This window comes from Phascolarctos cinereus, unplaced genomic scaffold (genome assembly GCF_003287225.1).
Source record: "Phascolarctos cinereus isolate Bilbo 61053 unplaced genomic scaffold, phaCin_HiC Scaffold_4;HRSCAF=312, whole genome shotgun sequence".
In the NCBI taxonomy this organism is placed as follows: Eukaryota; Metazoa; Chordata; class Mammalia; order Diprotodontia; family Phascolarctidae; genus Phascolarctos; species Phascolarctos cinereus.
Window position 1 is genome coordinate 149,335,125 of NW_027555847.1, and position 16,471 is coordinate 149,351,595.

General features: G+C 40.9%; 1 protein-coding gene across 1 annotated transcript in view; it reads left to right on the plus strand.

Annotated features, from left to right (window-relative positions):
* Window positions 1-3,015: 3,015 nt before the first annotated feature.
* Window positions 3,016-16,471, plus strand: part of TLE4 (TLE family member 4, transcriptional corepressor) — a 159,062-nt gene continuing 145,606 nt past the window's right edge. Inside the window, 4 exon segments of the mRNA XM_020995568.2 lie at window positions 3,016-4,083; window positions 5,143-5,240; window positions 6,334-6,397; window positions 7,578-7,622. Of these exon segments, the coding sequence (XP_020851227.1) occupies window positions 4,039-4,083; window positions 5,143-5,240; window positions 6,334-6,397; window positions 7,578-7,622 (252 nt within the window). The 5' untranslated portion in view covers window positions 3,016-4,038.

Sequence of the window (16,471 nt, forward strand, 5' to 3'; positions counted from 1 at the left end):
ATTATGAGAAAGTTTCCTATTACAAGCTATTTGATATTTCCCAACAGAGCAAAGGACACTCTCTGCTCATTGACCCTCTCAATATCTTTTCAGGTTCTGATAGAAGAAGTCTCATCAAGTTTCCTTTGCTGGGGGAAGTGAGACTGCTCTACAGAATTTCAATAAATATGGTCCAGTTGATTCAGAGGCTTTCTACCATAGTGCAAGAAATATATTACTATATTTCCAGGAATTCCAGAGAATACATGTATCCTATAAGGGCAAGTATAAATTATTTCAGACAATACACAAGTAGAAAAGGCAAAGACTCCAAATTTGGAGACAATCTGGGTTCTGATACTTCCTGGGTGAACTTCAGCAAATCATTTAATCTCACTAAACTTGTAAACTTACTGGTAAAGTGGGGATAATAATACATGACCTACCTAAGACTGGCTTGTTGTGAGAATCACATGAGATAATGTATGTAAAGTACCTTTAGAGTCATGAACGATTTTGAAAGTATAGCATATATCGTCTGTCTCACTGCTGAGATGACATTATTACCAAAAGTTACTTGAGATATATATATACATACATATATATAATATGTATATATGTGTGTGTGCATATGTGTATGTGTGTGTGTATATGTATGTATGTATGTATGTATGTATGTATGTATATATATATGTATATATATATATTTAGTTTTGGGATAGGTTCAGGATCTGGCCAGGAAGGTACTCCTCTCCTCTTTTTGGGGTAGTTGTGATGGTGTGAACAGTATGAGAGCTAGGCACAATCTCCAAGGAATTGAACTACAATCACTTGTTGTCATGGTTGTTTTTCTTCTTTGTTATCATCATCATCATTATGGTGAGCTATTTTAAGAGAAGGGAAGTGATGGTTCTACAAACTTTTGCATCCCTGTTCTCCCTCTTATTTATATTATGTGCTCCATGTACAATGTAAATATGAGAGGCTGACTGCATCAAACAAGGCTGTTTTTTCAAGACTCCTCAAACTGTATTTTCTTACTAAATATTCTTACTAACTAAACACTAAAACTAAACACTAACATGCATGGCCCAAATTAAGCTCAACGGTGCCCCAAGAAGCTTCCACTCTAAAATCTGGACAGGCTCCAGAGCTCAGGCATTGCAAGTGCATCTTTCCATTAACGAAACCAGGCACCTCCCTTAGTTTGGGTCCACTGGCTTGGCAGGGTAGTCTTGCTTTCCAGCCCCAGGCTCTCCAAAAAGCCCGGGGCCAGACTGCATCTTCCAGCTGCCTTCAGATTTCCTTTTTTCCTCTCCCGGGAGTAAGCCTCGCTGGGGAGGCTGGTGCTAATGGGGGCGGATGGAAGGGAGGGCAGGCAGGCTCCCTGACGCTTGGCACACTTCATCACCGACGCAGCGCATCCTGCTGCTACTTAGTGACACTCAAGAAGGAGGAACCAGACGTTTGGGATGCCACCTTACCCCGGTGGGCGTGCAACAGCCCAGCCATCCCTCGTTTTCCCTACGGAAAGCCCGGAGAGCCCACCGTCTCTCCGGAGCTAAAATTGGGCGAGAGGTAACTGACCCCTAGAGACCTCTCTCCATGCCCCCATCGCCACTCCAATCCCAACCTCAGGCTTTGATTTTTCAGATTGTCGGAGTCGAACTTGTTGGCCTGCATTTCTTGCTCAACACAGTGACAAAGTGGTTGGAGGAAAAGAAGGCACTTTTTTTTTTTTAGGGTAGAAAGCATGGGGAGTGGAAGCTGGAAATAAAGTTTTTTGGGGGATCCTAAGCCTCCTTTCCGAGTCCTGGAAGCACATAGGCAGCTCACTTAATTTCTCAGATCGAGGCCTGGGATGAAGTTGGCTTAGCGGGTCAGGGATGGGGCAAAAAAGCCTTCTTTGGGTATTCGCCCCCCCCCTTCCCCGGGGAAAGAGAAACCAAGCAAGAGCTCTAGGGTTAAATAGCAATCACATCCGTCTTAAACTGTTTAAGAGGAGGCGCCTTCTCTCTACCTTCCCCCGCTCCCCGCACCACAGTTCGAACCCCTCACAACACCCCCCTCCCAGTCACTGGGCGGTGCTTTGTGTCTCCAAACAAGGGCAGGGGGACTCAGTCCCCGTTCACACGGAAAATTATGCCAGCTCCAGCGGTGCGTAAAATTGATGTGAACTGAAAGAAGTGGGATCAGCGTGATCCTCCCTCTCTTGTCTCAACAGGGGTTTCGGCACGTTACACAAGGCCGAGCTTGTCTCTTTAAGGAGACATTGGACCCTAATTAGTCCGCATTCCTGGCGCGGCTAATGCGGCCGCCGTGGAGGGCAGTGTCGTGTGCATGTTTGGGTTTGGAGTTGGGGGTTTTGTAGGAGAGAGGACTAGGATAAGAAGTTGAGTACATTTGACCATCACCAAGTCTCCTTTCCTCTTTATCCATCCCACTCCTTTCCACCCTTATTTTGCCACTATCACCCAGGTTTCAAGATGCAACCGCTACGGCGGGGGCAGCAGCAGCAGCAGCAGCAGCAGCAGCAGCAGCAGCAGCAGCAGCAAAGGCAGCAGCTCCACCAAGCCCCACGTTACTTTGATTGACAGCTGAACAAATGTTTCCCCTGTTCAAACGCTCGCGCTAAGGAACGTCAGCAACCACGAAGCTCCACCTCGGGCGGGCCGCCTCTGCCCCGCCCCCGCTCGCCTCATCCCACACTGTTCATTGGCTCAAGCCTCGGGCGACTCCCGGCCCCCACGTGGGAACTAGCCTGTCCGGCTCCTCCCCACTGGCTCCTTATTTGTCAGAAATGAAATGATGGGCAGTAACACAGAACGGCGATTAATGTTTAGCAGTCTCTGATTGGTTGTCTGTGTCGCCCGCTGCGCTGGGAGTAGGCGGGGCGTTGGTGGGGGACCCAGGAGTCGTCGTTTGGCCTGGCGGTGATTGTAGTCTGTCTGGTTCGACCCTGCAACTTGAAGTAGGGAAAGAGTTGCCAGGATCGAACTACATCTCCCGGGATGCTCCGCGCCGCCTTCATCTATGATTGTGAATATGTATCAGAATGTTAATGATTTGCTGCTGCTAAATTTGGTCAAAGAAGTCACCTAGACAGAGCGTGTTGTTAGAGCTGTTCGGAGCGGTTGTTTAGGCTGCTTGCTGCTTTCTTCCTCCTCTCTCACACACTTGTATGTTGTTTTGTGGTGGTGTTCGAGGAGTTTGAAAGGAGAGAGAAATAAAGCCGCAAAGCATTTTTCTTTTTCTTTTTTTTAAACCCCTCTTCAAAAAAAAATTTTTGGGGGTGAAATACAAGAGAAAACAGGAAGGAAGAAAAATAAGGAAATGAGATGAGGTGAAAGAAGCTAAAAGGTGCATGTTAAAAGATCGTTGCTGTGAACCGAATAATCTCCAGAGAATCACAGAAAGCACCGGGCAAGGACCACAGCCGAATCAAAGGAGTTTGCATTTTTTTTTAATGCAAGAAGAGAGGCAGTGCATACCAAGGAATAATAACCAATTAAAAGACAAATAAAAGTTTGGAGTGGGGTGGCGAGAGAGACTGCGTGCGGGTACACGGGGTGTTTCGCGGTTTCCACCACCACCACCACCACATTTGGAGGGCAGTGACTGGTGCGATCGGAGGGGTATTACCCGCCAAAGGAACGTTCCAGGAGCTCCCGGGCAGCCGCTCCTTCAAAAGGAACGGACCCTCCGGAACGTGGGGACAGCAGCCTCCGAACGTTGCCGGGGGAGACAGTCTACCCTCGACAATGACCGCCGGCCAGTGACAAGCCCCCCGTGGAATGTTGGAGTGGTTCCGTTCTGCCGGGTACAGAGACGCCGTCGCCGCCGCCGCCGAGGGTTTCCTCCTCTTGTGTCACGCGAGACCCGGGGGCGGGGAGGGGGGCGCAGGGATAGCCGCTGCCGCTGCCGCCGCCGGAGAGACGCTCCTCCGAGAGCCAGCCAGCCCCGCCGCCCGCCCGCCGGGTGCCCTCTCCTCCTCCTTGTTGCCATTAAAACAAATGAACCGAGCTGCTCTGCCCAGCGCCGCCAACTAAATCGGTTTGGATGATTCGCGATCTGAGCAAGATGTACCCGCAGACCAGACACCCGGTGAGTGGAAGCAAAGCCCGGCTTGCGGGGAGGGGGCGCGGGGATACTTCTATGCTGGGATCCTCCTCCCCACCCCAACCCCGCTCCCTATCTTTTCAGTTTTACTACGAGGGCTGGAAAAAAAGGGGGGAAACCCTAAACAAATAAATCCGTGCCATTACTCTCAGACAGCTCCTTTGCTGCTGCTGGATATTTGCAAGGAGGGAAAGGATTGGGGCGGGGGGGGGTCGTTTCGAGAAAACAATTGAGTTGTAGCCATTTTCTTATTGTTGTCTTCGGGAAACCCTGAAAACCCGAAGATAACGATTTGCGATCTCGGCTCCTTCAGTTTTTCTAGAGATGGAAAGGTGGGGGGGGCGCGAAGAGGGACCGGGAGACGTGGGAGTGGGAGGGCTTTTCTCTGAGCTCTCTGCATCTCTGGGTTGATGGGGGTCCAAAGTGTGCGCCCGCGCTCGTGTGTGTGTGTGTGTGTGTGTGTGTGTGTGTGTATTTGTGTGTGTGTGTGAGAGTGAGTGTGCGTGCGTGCTGGGAGGGGGTGATGTCTTCCCCTCCTCTCCCACTTTGTCCCTGGAGAATGAAACGTGTCGTTTTCAGCTCCTTCTCCTCCCCTTCACCCCCCTCAGCCTAGTTTCACAATATGGCCAAAGTGTCCCTGACATGGACCGTGGCTGTTTGGCAGTTTCGATTCCAGGCCGGGGGGAGTGCGTGTGTTCGAGACGCTGCCCCGTCTTATCCTTAATGAGAAAAGAGCTTTCGAACCTTGATGTTCGTGAGAAAGGCGTGGATGGGAAAAAAAAAAAACCGGTGTGTGTGTGCGTGTGTCTGTGTCTAGGGGGTGTAGAGTACGGGGAATGAAGGGAATGCGTGGCTAGAGGGGGAGAGACTTTTCTCTGTATTTGGTTAAAGAAGGAAAAGTGGGGGGGGTAAGAGAGAGTTTTAATAGCTCTTTGCCTTAACGTGCTGTGAACCCCCCTCCCCCACCCTTGCATGGTATGTTTTCCCAATCTCTTCCCTCGCTTGTGATGTGGGATAATTAAATATTTTATTGTTGTTCTTTAGGCACCGCATCAGCCTGCTCAACCCTTTAAATTTACAATTTCCGAGTCCTGCGATAGGATTAAGGAAGAGTTTCAGTTTTTACAGGCTCAGTACCACAGGTAATGATGTTTACTTTCCTTGATCCTCCTGTTTGCTTAGCTCTTGTCAGTTTTCTCCCCCATTACCCTAGCGCCTCCCCCCCCCTTTTTTTTTCATTTTGACAAGGTGAATATAAAGATTTGGGGTGGCTTTTTTTCCTGTTTATAGACAGAAAGGGTGAGTAACAGCACCCTTCTGGGCAGGTGCAAAGAAAGAGTGAGCCTTTCACCCCAAAATAAATAAAAAAGAAGGCAGAACACTTTGAGACTGTAGGAGATTTGGAAGATTGTTTCAAACTTTCAATAATGATTTATTGGGGGGAGAAAGAAAGCTAGGGATAAGATTCAGGGTCCTTTTAGCTTCCTTGCTTATTTGTTACTTGGGATTTTCTTCCTCTTCTTTTTTCTTCTGACCATCTCACATTTCTGCTCTCAGCATTTCAAGGGGGAGAATCTTGGCATCTAGCAAGGGAGCTATCTCATTTCATTTTTTTCTGAAAGATGTTTTATTCTCAGAGTGATAATTGCCTTAAGGTTGACATTTTAAAATCGTCTTGTCATAATTCTCATTGATGTATATTTCTTTTTACATGACTTTAAATTAAAAAAAACCCCAATTTGGACAAAATCAACAATTTGCCCCCTGGGTGGTGGTATTCAACTTGCCTCTATTTTTGGAGGGAAAGAGAGACATCATTCATTAAGACATAATTGATTCATATTTTCATTCATCTCTTTGTGCACCATTAAGGAAAACTCAAGTGTGATATTTTGTGGGACTGGGCTTTATCATTTGTGACCATATGTTAATCTCATTGATTTTTAAAAAAAATGTTGTTTCTTTTAAATGAATTTGTGAACACACATTTCTGGATGAGATTCAAGGATGAAACAGAGATTCCTCATCTTCCTACCTTAAACTTTAAATAACACATTCTATTAAAAAGGAGAAATGAAGCTATTTCTTTCTTTTTTTTAATGTATTGGTATTTTAATTGTTGATCTGAAATTTACGGATACTGATCTTGAGGGAAGTAATGATTGTACTTGGATATTAGAAGAGAATGTAAATCAAGTGTTATAGAGTGCTTATGCTTCATTATGTCTTGAACAGTTTGAAACTGGAATGTGAAAAACTGGCCAGTGAGAAGACCGAGATGCAGCGGCATTATGTCATGGTAAGAAAGCTGAATAACACATTCAAAATGTCTAGTAGTTTGATATACCAAAAGCAGGAATTCATTCAGGTAGCTTGAGGCTACAAAAGAAATCACTACTGTGTTGCCACTGTAGTTGAGATTGTGGCATAATTTCCATTAGAAACCTGTAATTCCAAGATGTTAGAACTTGCCTCTGAAAACCGGTTTTGATTTGAAATTGTCCTCAAAGTTTAGCTGCATGCTCTGTCATTTTCTCTGTGCTTTGTTTTTTAAGAATTTTGAAAAACAACACCACCGCCTCTGTACTTCTGCTTTGCTTATAGTCACGATCAAAATATTAGTGTTTTGGTGGTTTGCTTTGTTGTGTTTTACTGTAATTCCAAATGATCTTAACTAAAGATTTTTTTTTGTATATGATTTAGTTCTTAATGCTTTATTTCTTTTTTTAAAGACTGAGGAATTAAAGTAGATAAAGATCATCTTTCCTTTTAAATTAAGAAATGAAATTCCACCTCATCTATGTATTGAATAAAACAGGCTTTTTAAATTTCCCAAGGTTTATTTCATCAAGATTGCCAAAGTACCAGTTATCATCTGGTTTAAAAAAATTGCAGTTTCCTTCCAAGACATGTAATCATATATGTTTGTATGATGGCTTCTAAAGCTGCTGAAGGATTACATTGTGGGCTTGCATTTAAGGCAATTTCCCTTTGAATTTGTGGTTATAAACATACTGTGCTTAAAAAATGAGAAAGTTAACTCCAGAGATTATTTCTCAGTAACACTACCTTTATGGCCAATTCTGTCAAAGCACCAAGATTAATTTAAGATGTATTTTTCCCATTTACATGTTGGTCTTGCCTAGGAATTGAAGTACACTTGTCACTGAGTTCATACTGGTATTTTTCTTCTCTTTAGATAAATCCTGAGATAGAACAGAACATGTTAAGGATGCTCAGTTTTTGAACTTTTTTACATTTTTCACTGGGAGTATCTCTCTTCCCTTGACTTTTTGTATTTTAATTAAGTTAAAATTATTGGATATATAGCCGAGCTTATCATAGAGTTTATGGGAATGGGTATTATGGGTTGTGGGTTTTTTGACATTCTTGTTGGGGACATTAGGAATTTCAAACAGAAAATAGAAATATTGCCTGATGGTAGGCATGAATTGTAATTGATTTTCCTTCTTTGACAGTACTATGAAATGTCCTACGGGTTGAATATAGAAATGCATAAGCAGGTAAGCCTTGGCTGGTTTCCTTTAATTATAAAATCATTTCAGTAACATATCATGCTTTTTAAAAACATAATTCTGTAGTCTCTTTATCCTTTTGTACATTTGTATGGCTGGATTCTAAAAATGATTTATGATGCGTAGAATGCTATGGGTTTTCTTTGTGTTTTCCCTTTTTTTGTTGTTGTGTATTATTTTAAATCATAGTTAAAAATGATTTTAAAACTTGCGTAAACCTACCAAATTAAATATGTTTCAAAATCAAGATCTTAAGTTTAACATACTTTTGTTTTCTTTTTAGAAAGATTTATGTTATAGTGAAGATAGAAATAAACTAGAATCTATGAAATAAAGAGTATATGTTTTCTTAGAAAAGATTAAAAAGTAAAACTGTATGGAAAGGTAAAGGGTTACCTGCAAAGGATCAAAATGAACTCTGTAGCCCTACCAAATAAATTGCTGTAAAATCCTCAAAATGGTCCCTGGAGGCTACTTAGTTGGGTCTTAACCAGGAAACTGTCAGTTACTTCCAAAATTTATGAAAAGTAAATGAGCCTGGTAGCAGGATGTGATAAGGTTCATCACTGTGCCTTGAAGTCTAGCAATTAGTTCAGCTGAAGAAAAGTGGTGATTAGTTGGAAAGGTGAGTGGTGTGACTCATTGAGCAATGTGTGGGTTTTAACCTTTTTTTGCTGGAGGATAAATTAAGTGGTTTGATTTGGGTTTCCTAGAGAGAAAAACAGCACTTATAAAAAAATTGAATTGTTTGGCAATAATGATTCATTTTATGGTGTATTTTTTTTAATGCCCTTTTAATAGTGTTGCTTGATTTCTCACCAACCAGTAGTGGAATAGGTGTATGTCTTCATCTCCCAGTGTACAGAGCTAGGGAAGCGGATTACTATGCTCTTCCTTTCTTATTCATGTTAAAGGTGTGTGCATCATTACTTTCTGAGTTTGGAGAAGATGATTTGCCCAATATTGTTCATCTTTTGCCATGTCATGGGCCTCTCATTTGGTAAGGTTGTTAGCCCCACCGCGTACATTTTATTACATTAAACTTGTGAATTAGAGAGTAAAAGACAGAAAATCAATGGTATCTGAAAACATGAAAATTGGGCAAACAGTTGCAAAGCTCCAAAGTCATCACTTATTGGATGAGAATATTGGAATTTGTAATTCCAAATACTTTTATTTCATTAGTTCCATGGTTATGTTGAATGTAGCACTGACAGTGTATTGTGGATACTATGCATTTAGATTAGTTAGAATATCATTTTGGCATTACTGCCATTTCTGTTTAAATTAGGAACATAAATACTGCCTGCTTACAGAGAGCTCATTCAAGCTTATGGTCTTCCATTCATTCCGCTTTACTTGAACAAGTTACAGCTGAGATGTTTGGTAATTATCATTACTGTTAAATTTCATCTTAGGTCTGTATCTTGTACATGTCTTTTTGCTATATGAAGATTAATTAGTATCTTTTAAAGATTGAACTTAGTGACTAATGTCCTTCTATGTTTTCCTCCATCACTTCCTCCCTCCCTGTCTCCATAACCTTCTAGGCTTAGATTTCTTTATACTGTATAAGTGCTGGACAGATAGATACTTCATGTTCTGCCAGAAGTATAGTCTTTTGGGATGTCTCCTAATTACATTTTATACTTGCACCTTTAATTGTACAGTCTTCTTGTTCATAAGTCCTCAAATGCTGTCCATTTTAAATTGAGAGCTGAGTGTATTTTTCCCTCTTTTTTTCCCCTTGCTTTCTAAATTCAATCACATCAAGAATCCTGAGGGCAGTTTATCACATTATGAAATACAGACAGCCCTGCAAACCACCTACTTATTATATTTTCTTTCTTTTTCCCCTTAAGCACAGAGGCATATCTGTCTTTATTTGTTTTCCTAGGCAGACAGCCTTGGTTCCTCTTAGCTTCTTTTCCAGATGTACTCGCTGGATGCCCTTGTAATGGAAAGCAGGCAATAATGCAGTGAAGTTGCCCTGCAGCATAATTGGGCCTAGTTCTCGAGATCAGGTTAGGCTTATTCACTTATTAGATTTGCGTCTCAGAGGGTTCAAGAGTAGGAGTCCCCGGAGTCCTTGGAAGTACCCTAGTAATTGGTGGCCCTGATATTTGAAACCTTTGTGTATTTTTCGGTTAAAGCTCCTGTTCTTCTTGGCTGCTTCCAACTACACAGTATTTATTTTTAGAGAAATTTTTCATTGGAACAGAAAATGATGGCTGTGATGGAGGCATGACTCTGTGACTTAGCAAATTGATAAAAGGATAAATGCATGGAGCAGAAACAATGTGGGGGTCAATATTGTCTTCTGCCACCTCCCCCTCCTCCCTTACTTGGTGCTCATCATCAGTCATCCTGTGCTGATTTTGATAGAAGACTATTAAAGTAAAACCTATGGGGAATTTGTGATTCTGAAATGAAAGCTAATGTAATTAGTACCAATTAAAGTACATTTAGTAAATTGGATTTAATCTTAATTAAGCCTGCATAATGTTGCCAATTTTTAACAATTATGTTTGAGAACATAATTAATTTAAATTTTGGTAACTGAGTAAATAGCATTAGATTGGTCGAATGAGTTGATTTTTTTTAAAAGGGGAACTGAGGGTACACAGTAACATGACATCAAATTAAAGCATAAAATATGAATCTAATTTTTGGCGATTTCTGCTAGGATCAATAGAACTGAGCAGATGAAACTAGCAGAAAAGAAAGTTAGGGAGGAATATTATGGGCTATAATATGAGTCTGTGCTTCCTTATATCTCATTCTGGTGTGAAAGTGAGGATGGCAAGAGGAATATATTTAAAGAACATTTTATTGAGATGTGTCTGCATCATGAATTTCTGAAAAATGAGAGACAATCAGAGAGTAATTCCCTCGCTGTGCATCTCAGCTAGTTCTGTAGAGAGACAGTTGGCATAGTGTTTAGTAGATGTTATTTGTGTTGCTAATTAATACCTTAATAAATACAGTGTCGCTTGGGTTTGAGATCATCGTAGCATGATCTTAAGATGATCTTAGCACATCCTGCTGTTTTGCATATGATGCTATAAGTAAATGAGACCCTTTGGGTTTAAATGGACATTTGTACTTACTATTGAAGGTTGGATATTGGAATTTGACTAGCCAGTAGGCATTTCTGAATAAGAGCTATAGGAATTTGAAATGTGGAGATGGAAATACTACATTTTGACCAAAAGAGAATAAGAAATCGTCTAGCTTCTCTAGTTAAGGCTCCCTAGTCAAAAGTTCCCTTTGTTTTTGAAAATTAGTCTTCTTACTCAATTTTGATGAATCTTGATTTTGTTAAAACAACAATATGAGAATCTAAATGAAGTGAATATATACATATAAATATTTTTTAAAAATCAAAGCAAGAAAAACTTTCACTCCAAGCCCTGTAAATTTTATTACAAGACTTGGGCAACAACCATTTGAGTGCTGTTAAAATATTAATTGAATAGAAATGAAAGGGCTCTGCCAGCTGATAGGATCTCATAATCATAGCTGCAGCAGTCGATGGTAAATGATGATAAATGGCATTAGGAACCTTTTAGCAAACTGTAATAACTACAAGGAGGGAAGCAGTATGGATTTGCATTATATCTGATACCCTCTAGTACCAAGTGGATTGCCAATACTGCTTGTTTAGCATTTTCTAAGGGCAATAGGATATTGATTTCTGACTTACAAGGAACAGCTCTATTTTCACCATTGAAAAGTATTGCAGGTTGTTAAGAAGAAATTGACTTGAAGAGGCCTGACTGCTGCCCATCATGGAGCAAATAAAGCAGAACTGCCGAAGCATGGTGGAGCAGCAAGATGGGCCCTCAGCAATTTGTTGCTATTAATTTACCGTGCTCGACAGCAAATCAATCGCATCTACTGCATCTGCTGGAGAAAATGCTGTCGGGGGCAGATAAAAGGCCCTGCACGGCCCAGAGAATGGACTGGATTGGCCAAAAGGAGGCTGCAGCTAATGTGTAAATAAGTGAAATCAAGGCCACTGTTGCAGAGGAAGCTGTTTTTAATTAGGTTGAGGCTTTTTACTGAGCTATTTTAGAAGCAGCCCAGGATTTTGAGAGTAAGAAGAGATTTATTGAGGCTGAAGAAATATACAGCTGGCATGACATGTCATTCAGCCTTGGGTGTGCTTGATTCTTGTGTCATCATCAATTTATTTGGGGGAAAATGGTGAAGGTAGAAATCAGTTTACTTAGTTTAAAGTTCAGTGTTGACCCGTTGAGCTTTTTTTTTTTAAAATTTCTCAAAAGTACCGGACTTCTTGAATGTGAATTATCCATTTCATTGAATGCCTTATAGTTAGGCAGCATCCGAGGTGGAGAGAGAGAGAGAGAGAGAGAGAGAGAGAGAGAGAGAGAGAGAGAGAGAGAATATGAATGAATGTTTGCTTTTGCATATGCTTAACATGATAAATTTTTTTTTAGCAGAAGTAAGCAGAATTGAACTTCTGTATAATGATGAAAGTACGCTATAATTGAAGGCATTTGTATTCCATTTGCAAATAACTAGAATGCTAATCCAAATGATACTGACAGAATTTGCCATCCTTTAATAAACAGTAGGAAATTTTAATGAAAGGATGAATGGAGAAGTAGTCATTATTGAACTAGAAAACCTTGGAATGAAGGATTGCAAGGGGAGTTTTGAAGGCTGTAGAAAAACACTGAATAGGATCAGAAAGTGTAGTCTTCTTTCACATGCGTGCAATTTCGTGTGTTTTCAAAATAAAAAAAAATTAGACTGCCTACTTTTTAGCTACACCAAAAAAGCCACCTGCTTAGTATAATACAGTAATATAGCCATCCATTTATCTATTAGGCTTACCAGTAATTTATGACATTCCACAACTTAGTGTCCCCAGTAGTGGTAACGCTCCTCCCCCATTTCTTGCCTCCTTCCTGATTTGCATACTTTGGGGTTGGGGATTCATTTTGCTTATTCCTGTTTAACAAGTCTAGTTAGTTGCACCAAGGTTATGTCTTGATTTCAAAATACATTCTTTCAACAACTGCCAGGAAGAAGGGTTAGTAGGCCTAATGAGGAAGTGGAAATGGAAATTTTCACCAGGATAAGAGTCAGCCAACCCTTTCTTCCCTCACATGAGACAGAGACCTACTTAGAGGAGAAGCAGGGCCAAGACATTTTCCTCTCTCAGGGGTGGCTACAGCTGCCAGGCTGCTTTGAAGTGAGGGAACTACATTTATCACTAAAGGACTGCTTAAGGAGTCTCTGGTTCTGGGATTCCCATTCTGTCCTATTCCTTGTTCTTCCTGAGTCAGAGCAGGGAAAAAGCTAAAGGTTTTGCCCACGTGACTTAGTGGCTTTGTGCATTCAGTGCCTTTCACCTGGGAGAATTCCTCAGTGAGTAACACAAAGATATCTTCCCCCTTGCCTCTTGCAAGAGACTGGCCTTCTAGGGGGCTGAGGTCTTGGTTCCAGATCACTTCTTGATCAGAGGATGAGCTCCTGGGAGATTTGAGACAATTCTTGAGCTTGGCCCACAAACAGTTAGTCTGTCCTTTTTAGTGTCTGGGGCTCCCCTAAACTACTGAATTTCCCACAGTCTAGGCCTTTGTGCCTCTGGAGCTATAGGTTGGAATCAGAGGGGCTTTGAGTAGGTGAGAAGGGTAGCTTTGCCCAGTCTTTCAGAGATGAATGTGACCCACTGTGAGGATGCTGTTCTCACTATCCCCCAGGAACACTTGCCTGCTTAATGTGATGCAGTTTGCTTCCTCCAAGGCAACCTATTTCTCATTTTCTGGATGAGCTTCCTATCTGAATTAGCTTTTATCTTTTCTTGTGGCTTCTAAAAGTATGTATAAAAATACAAGGGTGTTTGTTAATCACCATCTTGTGGGTTTTTGAGGGGGGAAGCTAGGAGGGGGAAAATGTGGTGTTTGGTTATGTCTTTGTAGTTCAGAAAGATCCTTGAGATGCAGGAAATCACACAAAACTCAAACTTCTAAATGGAGGCAGATGTTTTTCTTTTATTGTTAAGACTTTATCTGCAGTATTTAAGCAAAGAAATATTTCTCCTTGCCTCTCAGTCCTTACCTTTTCATTTCTTTGAGACTGGCATAGTTAATCTCTGTCCAAAGTAGAATGTCTTTTGGGCTGGGTTGACTCTTAACTAAGCAAGTTTGCTTTTTAAATGTGCTATTGAAACCTTAGTGGAGAGTTCTACAGACATTGGTCTGTTCATTTGTTCTTTTCATTGGTAGAAAAGAACTCTATGTCCTGCTAACAACGAGAGTGGTTATAAGAGTCAATTCAGTATTAATTTGATAAAAAAGGAAACAAGTTGAGGGATAGTATTGGTTGCAAATATGTTGTCAATTTGGCTTAAAAAAAAAGACTTTCTCTACCTTCTTTGAAGCGATCAGACATTCCGTATTTCTTTCTTTTACAAAATGTGTTAGGCAGTTAGGGACATTGTGAAAAGGCCAGTATTATTAGAAAGCCCTTGTGTTATCTCTCAGTCTGACCCCCTTTTCAAAATCGCTCAATAGTCAACCTTAAATTGATGTAATTATTATTATCTCTTGAATCTAGGCTCTTATAAGAAGCTATGTATGTATGGTATGTTGAGTATTGGCTTTGAATATTTAAGCTGGCAAAAATAGTTTTGTTTTTGCCTTTTAAGAAAAGATTGTTTAGATTGTTTTAGACTTATCCAGATAGTTTTCATTAGGCTATTACTTTTGAACATGTCCTAATTCAGAATAAAGGGCCTTTAGAATAACATTGGTTCATTTGATATGAGAATGTTTTTAGTTTTAAGACGTGAACCTTGAGGTTGTTTTGACTTTGCTGTAGTAGCAGCTGTCTAGTAGTATCCTGATATTTCCAGTGCAGAAGGACTTGATCAGAGTATATACCAACTTAATATGCTAACTAAACTCAATGATAGTAATTGCTTGTACTTACCAGCTTTAATGTTTACATAGTCCTTTCTTCAAAGACCTGGTGAAGGCAGGCAGCCTGAGCATTGTTATTTTACAAATGATTAAACTGAGGCTCAGAGAGCTACTGACTTGCCCTCGTACCTTGATAGAGCTACTTACACTCCAGTTCTTAACCTCTGAGATTAGGGTTCTTTCCACTCTATGTATTGTCATCTACATACAGCGAGGTATAGCTAGGTACAATACTTTTTTCCACTGGAGCTAGACCAGCGTTTGTGTTAAGGATGACTTGTGTCTTTTTTCTGTTGGGCCCGAACATTACCTTGCCTTTCATATCTGCTAAGCAAAGAAACTGCTGCTAAATTGTGTACGACAAGATATCAAAACCATGTACGTGTGAGCTTGCTTATCTGGAGACTTAAAAGTCACTGAGGTCACAGAATGCTGTTTATACATTCAAGCTCATTGGTCACTGATGTGGACACTCATTTTTAAGTCATTTACCCTTTAGATATATGGCAGTCCAGTGAAAAGAGCTTTGGCTCTAGAGACAGAGGCCTCTGTGGTCTTTCTGGGTGTCTTTTTCTTTTTATGAAACTCTATAATTTGTTTTGATTCATGGGAGCATAGATTTAGAGTGTCAAAGGCCCTTAAATGTCAAATATGTAGTCCAGCTTCCTCATTTTACAGATGATGAAACTGAGAAACAAAGAGTGTGAGTGACTTAAAGTCACACAGGTGGCAGTAAGTGGTAAAATCAGGATTCACACCCAGGTCCTCTGACTCCAGATCAACACTCTTTGTACCACATGGTTCTCTTGCATCAATCCTTTTGCCTCTGTCCACCTCCCATATTTGGAGCTCTTTGCTTGTCATTAGAAGAATGTCTTTTCCTTTAACAGACAAAGGAACTTCTTATCAAATTTTTTTCTTACCCTATTTTTCTCTCTAAGTGACCATTTCTTCCATCCTGTCACACAAAAGTGGGGACATGAGAGAAAAGGGAAAGGAGAATTATTTTTCTAGTTTGAAGAACTTTTAGAACACAAAGTATTAGGAATAGGATTGTCATAATTGTGAAAATAATGAATGGCGGTACTGTGGGAAGACCTCTCTTTACCAGAAGCTTAAGGTGTTTTATGTGTCATCCATCATTTCTGTGTTCTCACAAAGCAGGTAGCAAGGCTTTTATTCACGTATTAAAAGAGCTTCTATTAGCAGAGGACCCAGACAGTTTGCCAAACATGCCATTCCACTATACTTACTTAACAGATGATGCTGAGACTTAAGGGGCTTTACATGTCTTGTCTGGTTTAACAATAAGAGGATCAGAATGTAGACAGGGATATCAAGATTTGGTGAGGTTCACTAATATGCCGAAGGTCACATAGGCAGTTGTGGCAGAGTGTGGGCTGAGCATTGTCTAGAATTTATTGCTTCCAAATAGCAAATAATGTGTTCATTTCTGTGATGGTCCTTGCATTATAGTATATGAAGAGCAACATGGTTATTCAGTCGGCAGTGTGAGGTGCTAAAATTCCACCTCCAACTAAAGCTGATGAGCTATTTCTCTATAGCACCCCTTAAGCAAAGAAAGTATCCTTCCCCTTTTCCCAACCATCTCCACCCTCCCTCTACTCCCCTCACCCCATAGAATCCGGGATCAACAAATTAGAATGTAGCAAGTCCAAGATCCGATTTTAGCAAAGAACTTAATAAAACACTCTGATACTTACATTCAGTTAGTGTCAGCCAAGAATGTGGGTAATTTAACATTGAGGAGGGGGACAAAGGCTGAGTCTGAAAGGCAAACATGGGCTGCCACGGCCAGCTAGATAGAGGTAGTTTGTGGAAAAATAATGTGGAAGGAACTCAAGGCCATGAAGTGGTCAA